The sequence below is a fragment of the Pseudoliparis swirei genome, chromosome 14 (assembly GCF_029220125.1).
Source record: "Pseudoliparis swirei isolate HS2019 ecotype Mariana Trench chromosome 14, NWPU_hadal_v1, whole genome shotgun sequence".
Taxonomy (NCBI): domain Eukaryota; kingdom Metazoa; phylum Chordata; class Actinopteri; order Perciformes; family Liparidae; genus Pseudoliparis; species Pseudoliparis swirei.
In genome coordinates this window covers 1302002-1315697 of record NC_079401.1, presented here as the reverse complement: position 1 = coordinate 1315697, position 13696 = coordinate 1302002, and the positions used below count along the sequence as shown (strand labels likewise).

The following is a 13696-nucleotide window of genomic DNA, read 5'->3' as shown; positions in this document are numbered from 1 at the left end:
AACTAGTATTTGTACTTTGTGTGTGTGTGTGTGTGAGGGGGTGGACGGGGTGGGACTGCTTGCTTTTCAGATCCTCTAATTAAATTCAGGAGGAAACTAAAACAAATATCAAAGCAAAACTGCAGATTAGGCGGGAAAATTCCTCCAGGAATATTAAACCGACACCGAAATGTTTAATAAGCGCGAAATCTGAGCCCAAGGAGTTACGTACACACGGAATATTTATATAATTTTTAAATATGAGACGATTCAAGTCTCAGTTGAGATGTTCTGCAGGATTATTGAACTCGATGAAGAAAAGATAAGAACTTATTGAGAATAAAGGTCCTTAAACCACAAATACCACATACAAAGTTTCATGCTCACATGTTTTCCAAACTGAGGTCGCAGGTATGACCGCCCACCTGCAGCCTCTAGAGCTGTGTGTGTGTGTGTGTGTGTGTGTGTGATGCAGATATGACCTTCTGCGTTCCGTGGAGCCTCCAAACAGACGGGATCAAACTGGAAGAGAAATCACATCAACTCCATATCGGTTTGTTTGGACCTCACACACGCACACGCACACACACACACACACCTAGCTGGAAGAAGCGACTGAGATCTCATTAAAGCGAGAGCAGGAAACAGGAAGTCCTCCCACACAGAGATCGGGTCGACACCCAGGTGCCTGTCCTCACTAGTCCAGTCCACTAGTCCACTAGTCCAGTCCACCCAACAGGCCTGCACCTGTCTGGTCTGTATTAAGGGGAGTGTGTGTGTGTGTGGGGGGGGTACCTAACAGGTCTCTACTGGTTTGGAGTTCATCTAAAAAGCAGCTCGTTCTTTATGAAACATTGAAGAGGAGCAGGCAGCAGCGTTCTGCCTCCATGGCGCCCTGTCAATCATCCCAGAGAGTAGGCCCCCCCCCCCGCCTCTCATTTGGCATCGAGCCTCTTCACATTTCATATATTTCACTTTTCAGGAGACGCCTGTTCGTTTAATTTCTGCATCTCTTCTTCTTCTTCTTCTTTCTCTCTGAAACTTTGTTTTCCCTCTCCTCCTCCTCCTTCTTCTACTTCTCCCCCTCCGGAGTAGAAACACATTTCAATGACACGCCCACGCCTGGGCCTGTCAGCCCCTCGCCCTGTCAGAGCGCCCACGCCTAGCCCCCCCCCCCCACACACACACACACATCCTCAACACTTTACAGCTCCTTTCATCCAAGTTCCTCTCCAGGAGAAAGAGGAGCAGGAACAACAGACTGCTCCTCCTGCTCCTCCTGCGGGTGTGAGCCATTAAATACATTGGAACTCTTTTTGTTGTCGCCACCCAGACGTCAGTGTGTCTTCCTGTCGAGGTCCCCGCGCTGTCCGCTGAGACAGAACGAGTGTGAGTCTTACTTTGTGTCTGTGGGATGCATGAGCGGCTTATGTCTGCCTGAACACGTGTGTGCCGCGTGGGTGGGGAGTGTGTATAGGGGCGACGTGTGTGTGTGTGTGTGTGTGTGTCTTTGCACAGATTACTCTGGCGTGGGCGTTTTGGGCAAGGATGTGTGTGGGTGTAGAGAGAGTAGGCGGAGGTCATGTGACATACAGATAGAGGCTGCAGTGTTCCTGCAGTGTGTGAAACTTTACACACACACACACAGACAACCCCCCACACACACACACAGACAACCCCACACACACACACAGCTATAGGGGCCCTGCTGCCTGAATCCACCACCAAGTTATGACAAGGAGCCAGCTCTCAGTACCAATGAGCTGAAGGTACTCTGTATAGATAACTATCCATATATATGTGTATATATATATGTATATATATATATATATATACATATATATATGTATATAGATATATACAGATATTTAGATTTAAGTCGATAATGAAAGTGAATCATTCTCTGCTCCTCGAATTCTTTTCTTCTGTTTAATATAATTTTAAATTAAATATATTTTAGTTTTGGACTATTTGAAAAACAAGAAACATATTTACTGAGGTGAAAATAACGGCATCAGATGAAATGAATAGATGATAAATACACAATAAACCCTCCGAGCTCTTTGTCAATGACTCAACTCTCTGCGTGTTTAGTGTGCGCTGGCCCTTTAAGGCGTCCGTGGGAAGCCCTGTGGCTCCCTGCTGACAGGCCGTGGGCTGAGTGGAGGGATTTGCTGTCTCTCTGGGCGCTTCGGGCCTCGCGACCCTCGCCACCCACGCCGTCCTCACCCAGAGCGCCGCTGACGTCTGACGGTCTGCGGTCGGGGGAACCGGCCCTCGCCGAGCCGCGTGACAACGACGCCCCGCACCTCGCCTCCGAGGTGAGACTCATCCGGGTCCTTCTGCAGAAAGGTCACGCCGCTCTAAACTGAAACCCCTCACCGGAGACGAGAAGGAGCCTCTGGAGACGATGAAACAATGCGAGCTGCTGGGCGTGAGCGAAGTTGAGGCCGGCTTTGAAGTGGAGCCACATCTCCATGATTACTGCTGTTGAGTTTGTGATCTGCAGCCAGCAGCAGAACAACAGCAGCGGGATTAGCCCCCACTCAGCCGCCCACCTCCCAGCATAAGTCCCTGACTCAATTAGAAAAAAACTCTGCAACTTAGGTTGCTCACGCACAAATACCCACACCGGCAGCACACAGCAGCACCTCCTCCAGCACCTCCTCGCACATGAACGCTCGGGGACTCTAATGCACACACTGATAAGACCACAGGAAATAAGATCCATCTGCCGTTCATTAAATATCGCACTTGGTCCGCGGAGGCTTCTGCGTCTCAGGATACAGAAATACAGAAGAACACGCCAGAGGAATGGAACCCTCAACCCTGCAGGTGTTGAAACACAGTCACTGCTTCCTGGTCACGTCAGGATTAAATGTGAAATCTGGACGCCGGCGTTGGATAAAAGACTAAACGAGACCCAGGAGCTCCGCGTCCGGCCGGCCAATCAGAAGTCTCCCTGCAACAAAGAGGCTACACATGTACAACTTTGATTAGTTTACTTTTATTCTCTCTCTTTTGGGTCCCCACCAACCTCTCTAGCGGCTGAATGCTCCACCATGTCTTATAACTCTGTGACATCTCATTGGCTGAGAGAGGCCCCGCCCCCAGCAGGAAGTGGACCACAACGTGAAGGCGGTGCCTCTCCTCCAGCGACCTTCAGAGTCCTCTGGAGCGTCGGCTGGAGGACGTAAATAAAATGCAGCCCTCCTGCAGGCTGCGGGGGCCGGGTCACAGGGGCCAGAGGGGGCTGGGGGGGCCGGATGGGGCCACAGGGGGCCAGGCGGGGCCGGGCTGCCGGGGGCCGCCCACAGAGAGGCCTGGCTGGGTGGGCGTCATCTATGGAGCGATTGATCCAGAACACAAAGTCTCCCTGTTGTCCTGCAGCAGCTCAGAGGCCCTGCAACCTGGACCAGGACCACGAGCACTAGAGCACTAGTCCCCCCCCCCTCCATGGTTACATGGACATGTCGCTGCGTAACGCTGTAACGGGCTTCACATGTTTAAAGCGCATCAGGCACACTGACGACGGGGAAGACCCCGAAGGACCCCTCCGAGGGGACCGGGTCAGAACCACAGTGGGACCTGAGGAGCCCCCGGTCCAGGATCCAGGCCCTTTAAGAGCTGCTGGTCGTTACAAGATGGAAGAAACAAGAACCTGGAGGACCAATGAAAGCCTTAGAGGACCTCGGAACGTCCAATCACTGACCTCCGTTTGGGGGAGGAGCCTGTGACGAGGGGTCAGGATACAGCTCCGCATCCAGGTGACGGGCGGCGCTCTCACCCGGCAGCGAGGCCGGCGGGTCGAGGCCGGAGCGCGAGCCTTCGTCCCTCTGCTGACGATGAGGAACCGGACCGCCGGAAGTCCTTCTGAAGGAGACCTGAAGGATCGAGACGTCTTCAACAGTTCAGACGTCGTCAACAGTTCAGACGTCTTCAACAGTTCACAGACGTCGTCAACAGTTCAGACGTCTTCAACAGTTCACAGACGTCGTCAACAGTTCACAGACGTCGTCAACAGTTCACAGACGTCTTCAACAGTTCAGACGTCGTCAACAGTTCAGACGTCTTCAACAGTTCAGACGTCTTCAACAGTTCAGACGTCTTCAACAGTTCAGACGTCTTTAACAGTTCACAGACGTCTTCAACAGTTCAGACGTCTTCAACAGTTCACAGACGTCTTCAACAGTTCACAGACGTCTTCAACAGTTCAGACGTCTTCAACAGTTCACAGACGTCGTCAACAGTTCACAGACGTCTTCAACAGTTCAGACGTCTTCAACAGTTCAGACGTCTTTAACAGTTCACAGACGTCTTCAACAGTTCAGACGTCTTCAACAGTTCAGACGTCTTCAACAGTTCACAGACGTCTTCAACAGTTCACAGACGTCGTCAACAGTTCACAGACGTCTTCAACAGTTCACAGACGTCTTCAACAGTTCACAGACGTCTTCAACAGTTCACAGACGTCTTCAACAGTTCACAGACGTCGTCAACAGTTCACAGACGTCTTCAACAGTTCACAGACGTCTTCAACAGTTCACAGACGTCTTCAACAGTTCAGACGTCTTTAACAGTTCACATCTCAACGTCTTTGTTTAAAGTACAGATGATAATATGACTGCAGACGAGTCGTTCCTTTTAGTTCTTTTGGCCTTACGACTTCATATCTGATCGTTTAAGGCAAAACAAGAGTTTGACAGCGGAGGACTGAACCTCTGGTTTGGGGAGGTGACCTCTGACCTCTGCAGTCCAGGGAGCAGTCCATGTGCAGGTTGAGTCACATGACTGATCTTTGTTCTGAGGTTTGATGGAAAAGAGCTGAGAGGATATACAATAGATTATTATCTTTTGATCACATTTTAAAAGCTGATACTTTTATGTCGTCTAAACATCCAAATAAACAAACAATTATTGACATTTCTAAATCTGAATAGAACATAAAAAGGGGGGGAAAGAATCCCACGAGTCCTGCCGCAGTGCCCACAAGCAAGGCGCCCGGCTTGCTCCAGTAAATGGAGACCTCTGCAGGCCGGAGCACCCCCGGGTGTCAGCGGCTGCTGGTCATGATACCCTGGAATGAAACAACGAGCAGTTCATTACGAGGCGAGACAAACAACTCTGCAAGGAGCCAGCGCTCTATATTTATATAAATATATATTTACACCGTCTACTTCTGGAGGAAGCCTATTACTGTCCTCCCACACACACACACACACACACCACGACCTGAATAACCCTCCACACACACATCCAGAGGCTGGTGCAGAGCCAAACACACAGCGCTACTGCCATCCAGTGGCACTGGAGTGGTACTGCACTGTAAGTACGTGACATTATACTTTTACATTTATGAGACCATATTCTCGAATTCACAATTATAATTATTTGTTCTTTAAATGCCAACGGTGACTTATGCATCATTTATTACCTTTTAATACTAATATAATTATTAAGAAAGCCTCAAACTGGTCCAGTAAACTGATAAACATGTCATGTTATTATTCTCACGTTCAGGATGGAGTGACGACGATGCAGTTTGAGGGAAAGAAAACCTTCTTTAATTGTTTAATTGACAGAAACAGAATACTGAGAATAGTTTGGCATGAAGACAGAAAAAAAACCAATGAAGAGAAGACCGTCAGTCTGATATCCCATAATAATAACAATAAGTTAGAACAACGACAACAGGAAGAGGCACTTCTTCAGCAAATCATAGAATATATTAACTCTGATGAAATCTGGAACAAAAGGAATCTCAGTTCCCCAAAAGGCCACAGAGGAAAGGAGATGAGGAAATGAGGAAAGGAACTCAATAATAACCAAATCCATATATGAGATTAGAGAGCAGGATTTATGTGTTTATATTCCGTCAAATTACTGCTGCAATTAAAAACATCTCTAAAATGTGATCATCAGTTTCAGAGAATAACCTCAGAAAATACAAAATAAATAAAAAGCACTTTAATGTGTTCAAGTTGAATTAAAAGATTCTAAAATCTCCATTTCATCACTTTTTTTAACTTCAGGTATTAAATAACTGAAGTGAAATAAGGTGCACGGCGCCAACAGGTGTGTCGGATTCGACCACCTCCGAGAGGAAAACAGCCACATCTCACCTGTCTCTCTCCTGTCTCACCCCTGTGTCTCTCTCCTGTCTCTCACCCGTCTCACCCCTGTGTCTCACCCCTGTGTCTCTCTCCTGTCTCACCCCTGTGTCTCTCTCCTGTCTCTCCTGTCTCACCCCTGTGTCTCTCTCCTGTCTCTCCTGTCTCACCCCTGTGTCTCTCTCCTGTCTCACCCCTGTGTCTCTCTCCTGTCTCACCCCTGTGTCTCTCTCCTGTCTCTCCTGTCTCACCCCTGTGTCTCTCTCCTGTCTCACCCCTGTGTCTCTCTCCTGTCTCACCCCTGTGTCTCTCACCCGTCTCACCCCTGTGTCTCTCACCTGTCTCTCACCTGTCTCACCCTGTGTCTCCTGTCTCACCCTGTCTCCTGTCTCACCTGTCTCTCCCTGGGTGCTCACCTGTCTCACCTGTCTCTCTCCTGGGTGCTCACCTGTCTCTCTCCTGGGTGCTCACCTGTCTCTCCCCTGGGTGCTCACCTGTCTCTCTCCTGTCTCTCACCCATCTCACCGCTGTGTCTCTCACCTGTCTCTCACCTGTCTCACCCCTGTGTCTCTCTCCTGTCTCACCTGTCTCACCCCTGTGTCTCTCTCCTGTCTCACCTGTCTCACCCCTGTGTCTCTCTCCTGTCTCTCCTGTCTCACCCCTGTGTCTCACCCCTGTGTCTCACCCCTGTGTCTCACCTGTGTCTCACCTGTCTCTCTCCTGTCTCACCCCTGTCTCACCCCTGTGTCTCACCTGTGTCTCACCTGTCTCTCTCCTGTCTCACCCCTGTGTCTCTCACCTGTGTCTCACCCCTGTGTCTCACCTGTCTCTCTCCTGTGTCTCACCTGTCTCTCACCCGTCTCACCCCTGTGTCTCACCTCATGAAACATACGTACACGCTTTACAATCAAAGTGTTTGTGGAGCTGCGTCTGACGGGTGCGTTTGTTTTGAGTCCTTGTTAGTCTGCGGGGTTCGGCTGCGTGGGTGTTTCTGTGCCGCCGTCGCCCGCCGCCGCCTGATCATTAGGTGCCTAGCAACAAGAGAACACAACAGTGACGGAGGAACACGGAGGAACACGGAGGAACACGGAGGAACACCGTCAGCACCAGGAAGACATGCATCAACTGGCATTCAGCCTCCAACATGGCCGCCGAGGGCGGGGCCAGCGGTGACGTCACCGGAGACGACATTAAGGCGCCACGACACGGGGAGGCTCGTAAACATGCAGGAACCAACGCATCCACACACGAGTCACTGTTCATGCATCAACACACACACATGCACACACACACACATGCACACACACACACACACACACACACACACAGTAGTTTTCCATCGACCTTTGCACGCAAAAACATCTCACCTGTCTTCAGAGCGCGAGTGTGTGTGTGTGTGTGTGTGTGTGAGAGAGAGAGAGGAGGGAGTTAAGTTCAGGTGAATGACTCATCACAGGTGAAAACATGGCGGCTGCAGGCGTCTGGTACCTGCAGCGTCCGGCTCTCTGGCGCCCGGCTCTTCTCGGCGCTCATCATCTCTCTGAGCTGCACGATGGCGAAGGCCACGGTGACCCAGGGGGCGCCGGAGAGCACCCAGGCCGGCCGGCTCACGTCCTCCTGGTCCTCCTGGTGTTTGGTCTTCCTCGCCGGCGACGCCGCCGCCCTGCGAACGGGGGCGGGGCTACCGGCGGCGGACCGGCTCTGCACCAGGTCGATGGTGGCGATGGGAACCGAGCTGGAGGGAACCGGGACGTTCTCCGCCAGCATCTTGTCCTCTGAGAGAAGAGATGAGGAGTTCACTGAGAAGGAGGAGGAGAAGAAGAAGAAGAAGAAGAAGAAGAAGAAGAAGACCCACCTTTCCCCTCATCCTCTCCAGTCAGACACTGGATGAGAGCGAAGACGAGGAGGATGACGAGGGACACCATGCCGATGCCCCTGAACGCCGCCGCAGCGCCTGCAGAGGAGGAGGGAGCGGCTGAGTGGCGGCTGCAGGAGCACGCTGCGCTCCGATTGGCTCTCAGGAGGGGCGGGTCAGTTACCGCAGTAGCTGACGAACACGCCGCCCACCATGGCGCCGCAGCCGCGGCCCAGGCCCAGGTGGAGGCCCTGCAGGATGCCCTGCGCCGACGTCCTCAGGGCCGGAGGCACCGCCGCGCTCAGGAAGGAGATGCAGGAGGCCCAAACCGAGGCGTGGGTCACACCTGGAGGACGCACGGGGACGGACACGGGTCACACACACATACATATATATATGTGTGTATATTATACACACAGTACTGCTCCTCTTTGAGTCTCCTCCTCCTCAGAGGGTTCTGGCTCGAGCTTCAGTGGCAAAGTCTCACTTTATTTATCAGGGTGACAAACTGTGATCACAACAAGTGAAACACGATAAACTGTGGTAACAATTAATTATTCATTATTTAATTATGATTTAATCCTGAGCTCTGCTTTGTTGAAGAACATCTCTTCTTGTTGCTCGTGTCCTTCTTACTTTTCCCTTTTTTCTTCTCTTATTTCACGGTTTACACAAGTTATTTACTGCTCAGAATATAAAGAATGAGAATGAAACGGTTAATCTAACTTCCGTCTGCCGTCACCTGACCGCCACGCCTTCTTAAAGGGCCGGTGTCACGATGACGTAACCTTTCACTGTCGTCAAACAAAACAAGCCGAGAACTCCAAGCAGCAAACTGGTTTTCACTGGTTACTCAGCGTCGGTGTGTTCTGAAGGAGGGAACCTAGCTGAGCACATGCACACACACACACCTGGTGCTCTTACACGGGGCTGTGTGCAAACACTCGGGACGTTTCAGCATCACGAGACTTTCCCACATGAGCTGGTAATTTATGAGTGAAGAGGGTTCTCCAGGGGTGGAGGTGAAGAGTGAAGAGGGTTCTCCAGGGGTGGAGGTTATGAGTGAAGAGGATTCTCCAGGTGTGGAGGTGAAGAGTGAAGAGGGTTCTCCAGGGGTGGAGGTTATGAGTGAAGAGGGTTCTCCAGGGGTGGAGGTTAAGAGTGAAGAGGGTTCTCCAGGGGTGGAGGTTAAGAGTGAAGAGGGTTCTCCAGGTGTGGAGGTGAAGAGTGAAGAGGGTTCTCCAGCTGTGGAGGTGAAGAGTGAAGAGGGTTCTCCAGCTGTGGAGGTGAAGAGTGAAGAGGGTTCTCCAGCTGTGGAGGTGAAGAGTGAAGAGGGTTCTCCAGGTGTGGAGGTGAAGAGTGAAGAGGGTTCTCCAGCTGTGGAGGTGAAGAGTGAAGAGGGTCCAGCTGTGGAGGTTAAGAGTGAAGAGGGTTCTCCAGCTGTGGAGGTTAAGAGTGAAGAGGGTTCTCCAGGTGTGGAGGTGAAGAGTGAAGAGGGTTCTCCAGCTGTGGAGGTTAAGAGTGAAGAGGGTTCTCCAGGTGTGAGCATCCTGTTGGACCAGCAGCCGCTTCCTGCCGTGTCCCCTGGGTCCTAGTGCCCGCCCCTGCGGATGGAGAAGGTACCTTGAAGGACCTCCATGGGCAGCACGGTCCAGGCGTTCTTCAGGTAGGAGATGTACAGGTAGCGCATGGTGTTGCAGGCCAGCCCGATGTACAGCACCCTGAGGGAGAAGAGGAGGACATGAGGAGGACAGGAGGAGTACATGAGGAGCACAGGAGGAGCACAGGAGGACATGAGGAGCACAGGAGGACATGAAGAGGACATGAGGAGCACAGGAGGAGCACATAAGGAGGACAGGAGGAGGACATGAGGAGGACAGGAGGAGCACAGGAGGAGGACATGAGGACATGAGGAAGACATGAGGAGCACAGGAGGAAGACATGAGGAGCACAGGAGGAGGACATGAGGAGCACATGAGGAGCACAGGAGGAGGACATGAGGAGAGGACAGGAGGAGCACATGAGGAGGACATGAGGAGCACAGGAGGAGGACATGAGGAGCACAGGAGGAGGACATGAGGAGCACATGAGGAGGACATGAGGAAGACATGAGGAGCACAGGAGGAGGACAGGAGGAGCACATGAGGAGGACAGGAGAGTCTGCTGAGTCTGGTCAGCTTTAAAACCCAAAGCACATCCCTCCAACTTCAGCTCTGTAGCCTGTCTCACACCTCTATCTCAGGTGTCTCACACCTCTCTCAGGTGTCTCACACCTCTCAGGTGTCTCACACCTCTCTCTCAGGTGTCTCACACCTCGCTCTCAGGTGTCTCACACCTCTCTCTCAGGTGTCTCACACCTCTCTCAGGTGTCTCACACCTCTCTCAGGTGTCTCACACCTCGCTCTCAGGTGTCTCACACCTCTCTCTCAGGTGTCTCACACCTCTCTCTCAGGTGTCTCACACCTCGCTCTCAGGTGTCTCACACCTCTCTCAGGTGTCTCACACCTCTCTCTCAGGTGTCTCACACCTCTCTCAGGTGTCTCACACCTCTCTCAGGTGTCTCACACCTCTCTCAGGTGTCTCACACCTCGCTCTCAGGTGTCTCACACCTCTCTCAGGTGTCTCACACCTCGCTCTCAGGTGTCTCACACCTCGCTCTCAGGTGTCTCACACCTCGCTCTCAGGTGACCTCAACATGTCCTCGTCGACTGTCAATGTGATCAGTTACCAGAATGATCCGCTATATAGTATAATATATATATATACACCAACAAGTTGAGGTTCTCTCCTTCTTATCTTGAGGTTTCTGGTTTGTGTATCATTATTATTATTGTGTCTAGACGTTTGCAACGTTGTGCATGTTTTGCTTTAGAGGAACAGAATCCGATCCAGATGCATCTGGTTTCCTGTGATCCGTGAGAACTGAACGCCGGCGTCTTACCGGATGTGTCCGACCAGCTCGATCAACTTGTGGCTGGAGAAGTAGGCGGCGAGCTCGGACACGTGGCTCACGACGGAGCAGACCCCGAACAGCGTGGTGGTCCCCTGCAGGTCCTCCAGGTGCCAGTACAGGAAGGTGAAGACGAAGCCGTAGCCGAAGCCCATGAACCAGGCGACGAAGAGCACGGAGCTGTAGCGCACGCTGCACAGGATCCTCAGCAGGTCGCTGTAGTGGAACTCCTGCGCCGCCTCGGCGGGACTCGGGCCCTCGGGCGCCGCTCTCGGGGGCCCCGCCTCCTCCACCGCGCCCTCCTGGCGGTCCACGCCGTTCCCAAAGTGAAACTGGGTGGCGACGACGAACGCCACGGCCATCAGCACCCCGAAGGCCACGAAGGCGATCTTGTAGTTGTGCAGGCGGAGGCGGGTGCAGCCGGTGCCCACCAGCTCCACCGTGAAGAAGGTGTGGTCGCTCCAGACGCCCACCAGCAGCATGGCCAGGCCCCAGCCCAGGGAGCCCCACATGCGCTGCAGGCCGTAGCGGTCGCGGGCCTTGCACAGGTTCTGCAGGGTGACGGTGTCCACGATGGTGAGGGTGGGGGCGGTGAAGAACTCGCCCACGATGATGAGGAGCAGGATGAGCAGGAAGATGCTCTCCACCTGGTCCTTGTTGTAGATGATCTGGTACTCCTTGGCTTCGGTGGTGGAGAGGGTGGTGTTCAGTGAGAGAGGGGTGGTGTTGGGCGGGGTGGTGTTCAGTGTGAGAGGGGTGGTGTTGGGCGGGGTGGTGTTGGGCGGGGTGGTGTTCTCCAGCGGTGAAGTGGCGTTGGCGACGACGCTTCGCTCGTTTCTGTGATGAACGTCTAAATACGAGTCCAGCTTCTCAGGGAGCCAATCGAGGTTCAGGGAACTCCGGCGTCTCCAGGTGTGGTTGGCGGAGTCGGTGGCGTTGCTCATCTGGGTGGAGTTATCCGGCGGCAGCGTCGTGGGCGTGGGTGGCGCCGCCGTGGCCCCGCCCACGCCTTTCTCCTGGCAGATCATCTGAGCCGGCTTCACGAAGCCGATGCCGCAGTTGAAGATCAGCCAGCAGACGACGGAGAACAGCAGCACCGCCTTCCCCTTCTGGAAGCGGTCCGCCACCACCCCCCAGAAGGGGGCGCTGCAGAACTCGATGAAGTAGCGGATGCCGACCAGCAGCCCGCTGCGGCTGGCCGACATGCCGAGCTGCTTGTAGTACACGGCCAGCAGCGGGTGCAGCGAGCCGTAGGCGGCGAAGAAGAAGAAGTAGAAGACTTTGGAGACCAGCAGCCGGCTGTTGATGCGGAGGCACATCCTCTCGCAGCAGTCCAGCGCCGCCGCCGGCTGCTCCGGCGCCACGTTCGAGGCGGCCGGCGGCGGCAGAGGGGCGGCGGCGCCCGCCGGCTCGTACTTCCCACTCTGCTCCTCCTCGTCATCGGACAGGATGGCGACCTTGTCGTCGGCAGGCATCTCTGGAAGATAAGGAAATGAGACGAGAGCGGCACCAACGCACAAAACCACACGTCTATTCAGCCACGCACGTCCTGTCACCACCAGAACATGAATATATACATATACATATATATATATATCTTTAAATGCACTGTAATGTGTCTGACATTAATCATTAAAGAGGTTCTTCTGGTTGTGACCAATGCAACGTGATCATGAAGGTTTTTAAACAGCTCATAAAACAGAGGAGTTACATCCGGCCCACAAGGTGAAACATTATGTCTTCATATATTATAACATATTATATACTTTAAAACCCTACCACTGGTTAAACTAGACGTTTAGTTGTGAAACCTTCATTTTATTAATGAAAACAACATAAAAAGGGAGTTCCTCTACTTTTTAGACCAGGACGTATTCAAGCTGCAGAAGAGTTATTGTACATGTTAAATATCACGACTGCAGTCAGAATACGAGTTTACATCCGGTTTAATGAGCCGACCGCCGCGGGTCCCCGGACCCCCGCTTGAGCCCCGTCCGAGCAGCCCATGCGGAAGTGACTGTCCTCTTGAACAAAGCGCATCAGAGCCGCGCGCAGCTCGGTGACGCGAGAGACGGTGAGAGACTCTGAGCCCCGGGACCCGGTGACACCGCCCGGGACCCGGTGAGGGACCCGGGACCCGGCACCTGCTCCCCCCCCCGCAGTGACACCGGACACACACACACACACACACACACACACACACACACACACGGCTCACCTGCTCAGGTCGCCGCTCCCATTAAACGATGACTGCGCACTTTCCTTCCTCTCTCTCGGACATTTCTCACGCTAACCCTTCACTGAGTGTTCCTCCTCCTCCGGGACGCGTCCGTGTGTCTGACCGTTGAATGGAACCGTTCCCCCGCGGCTCCCCTCGCATCGCGGGCAGCAGCAGCGCGTCGAACCGGAGCTCCACCTGTCCGTCCGTCAAGTCCGCCACGGCGGAGGTTACGGCTTCCGGCCGGCGCTTTCAAAATAAAACACAGTCCTGTAGTATATGGAATTTATGGAAGGAAGTTAAAGTTTCTTTTTGGTGCGTTACTGATAACTCGTGATTAGTTCGCATATGTGTTGTGCCAGTAAACTTTGGCAGGATTGATTTCGTTTCCGGAGACAATGCTGTGCTTTTATTCTGTTAACATCCGGTCACCTCTAAATTCTGTCTCTTATCTGCAGCAGCGCGACTCCACCTAATAATTTCCATACAATTTTCATTAATCAAAGCAAAAACAATTCATTTTGAAATGAGTCTGTACAACTATTACAGTAGAAGACAATAGAATATATAACAATAGACCGTAA

The 13696-nt window shown here is 52.7% G+C and overlaps 1 protein-coding gene across 10 annotated transcripts; it reads right to left on the bottom strand.

The window, feature by feature from the left end:
* Positions 1-5520: 5520 nt before the first annotated feature.
* Positions 5521-13325, bottom strand: LOC130204563 (major facilitator superfamily domain-containing protein 6-A-like). Of its 10 annotated transcripts, none has more exons than XM_056431376.1 (9): positions 13113-13325; positions 10886-12371; positions 9568-9665; positions 8129-8290; positions 7945-8043; positions 7578-7864; positions 6584-7120; positions 6284-6427; positions 5521-6250 (listed from the first exon to the last, which is right to left on the bottom strand). In XM_056431376.1, the coding sequence occupies exons 2-7, from the start codon at positions 12367-12369 to the stop codon at positions 7049-7051; spliced, it is 2202 nt and encodes a 733-aa protein (XP_056287351.1). In that variant the 5' UTR covers positions 12370-12371; positions 13113-13325; the 3' UTR covers positions 5521-6250; positions 6284-6427; positions 6584-7048. The 10 variants fall into 10 exon arrangements, with proteins under 10 accessions (XP_056287351.1, XP_056287352.1, XP_056287354.1 ...); XM_056431377.1 differs by having other exon boundaries at positions 5521-6427; positions 6584-6673; positions 6716-7120; XM_056431379.1 differs by having other exon boundaries at positions 5521-6438; positions 6641-6673; positions 6716-7120.
* Between the last annotated feature and the right edge of the window lie 371 nt (positions 13326-13696).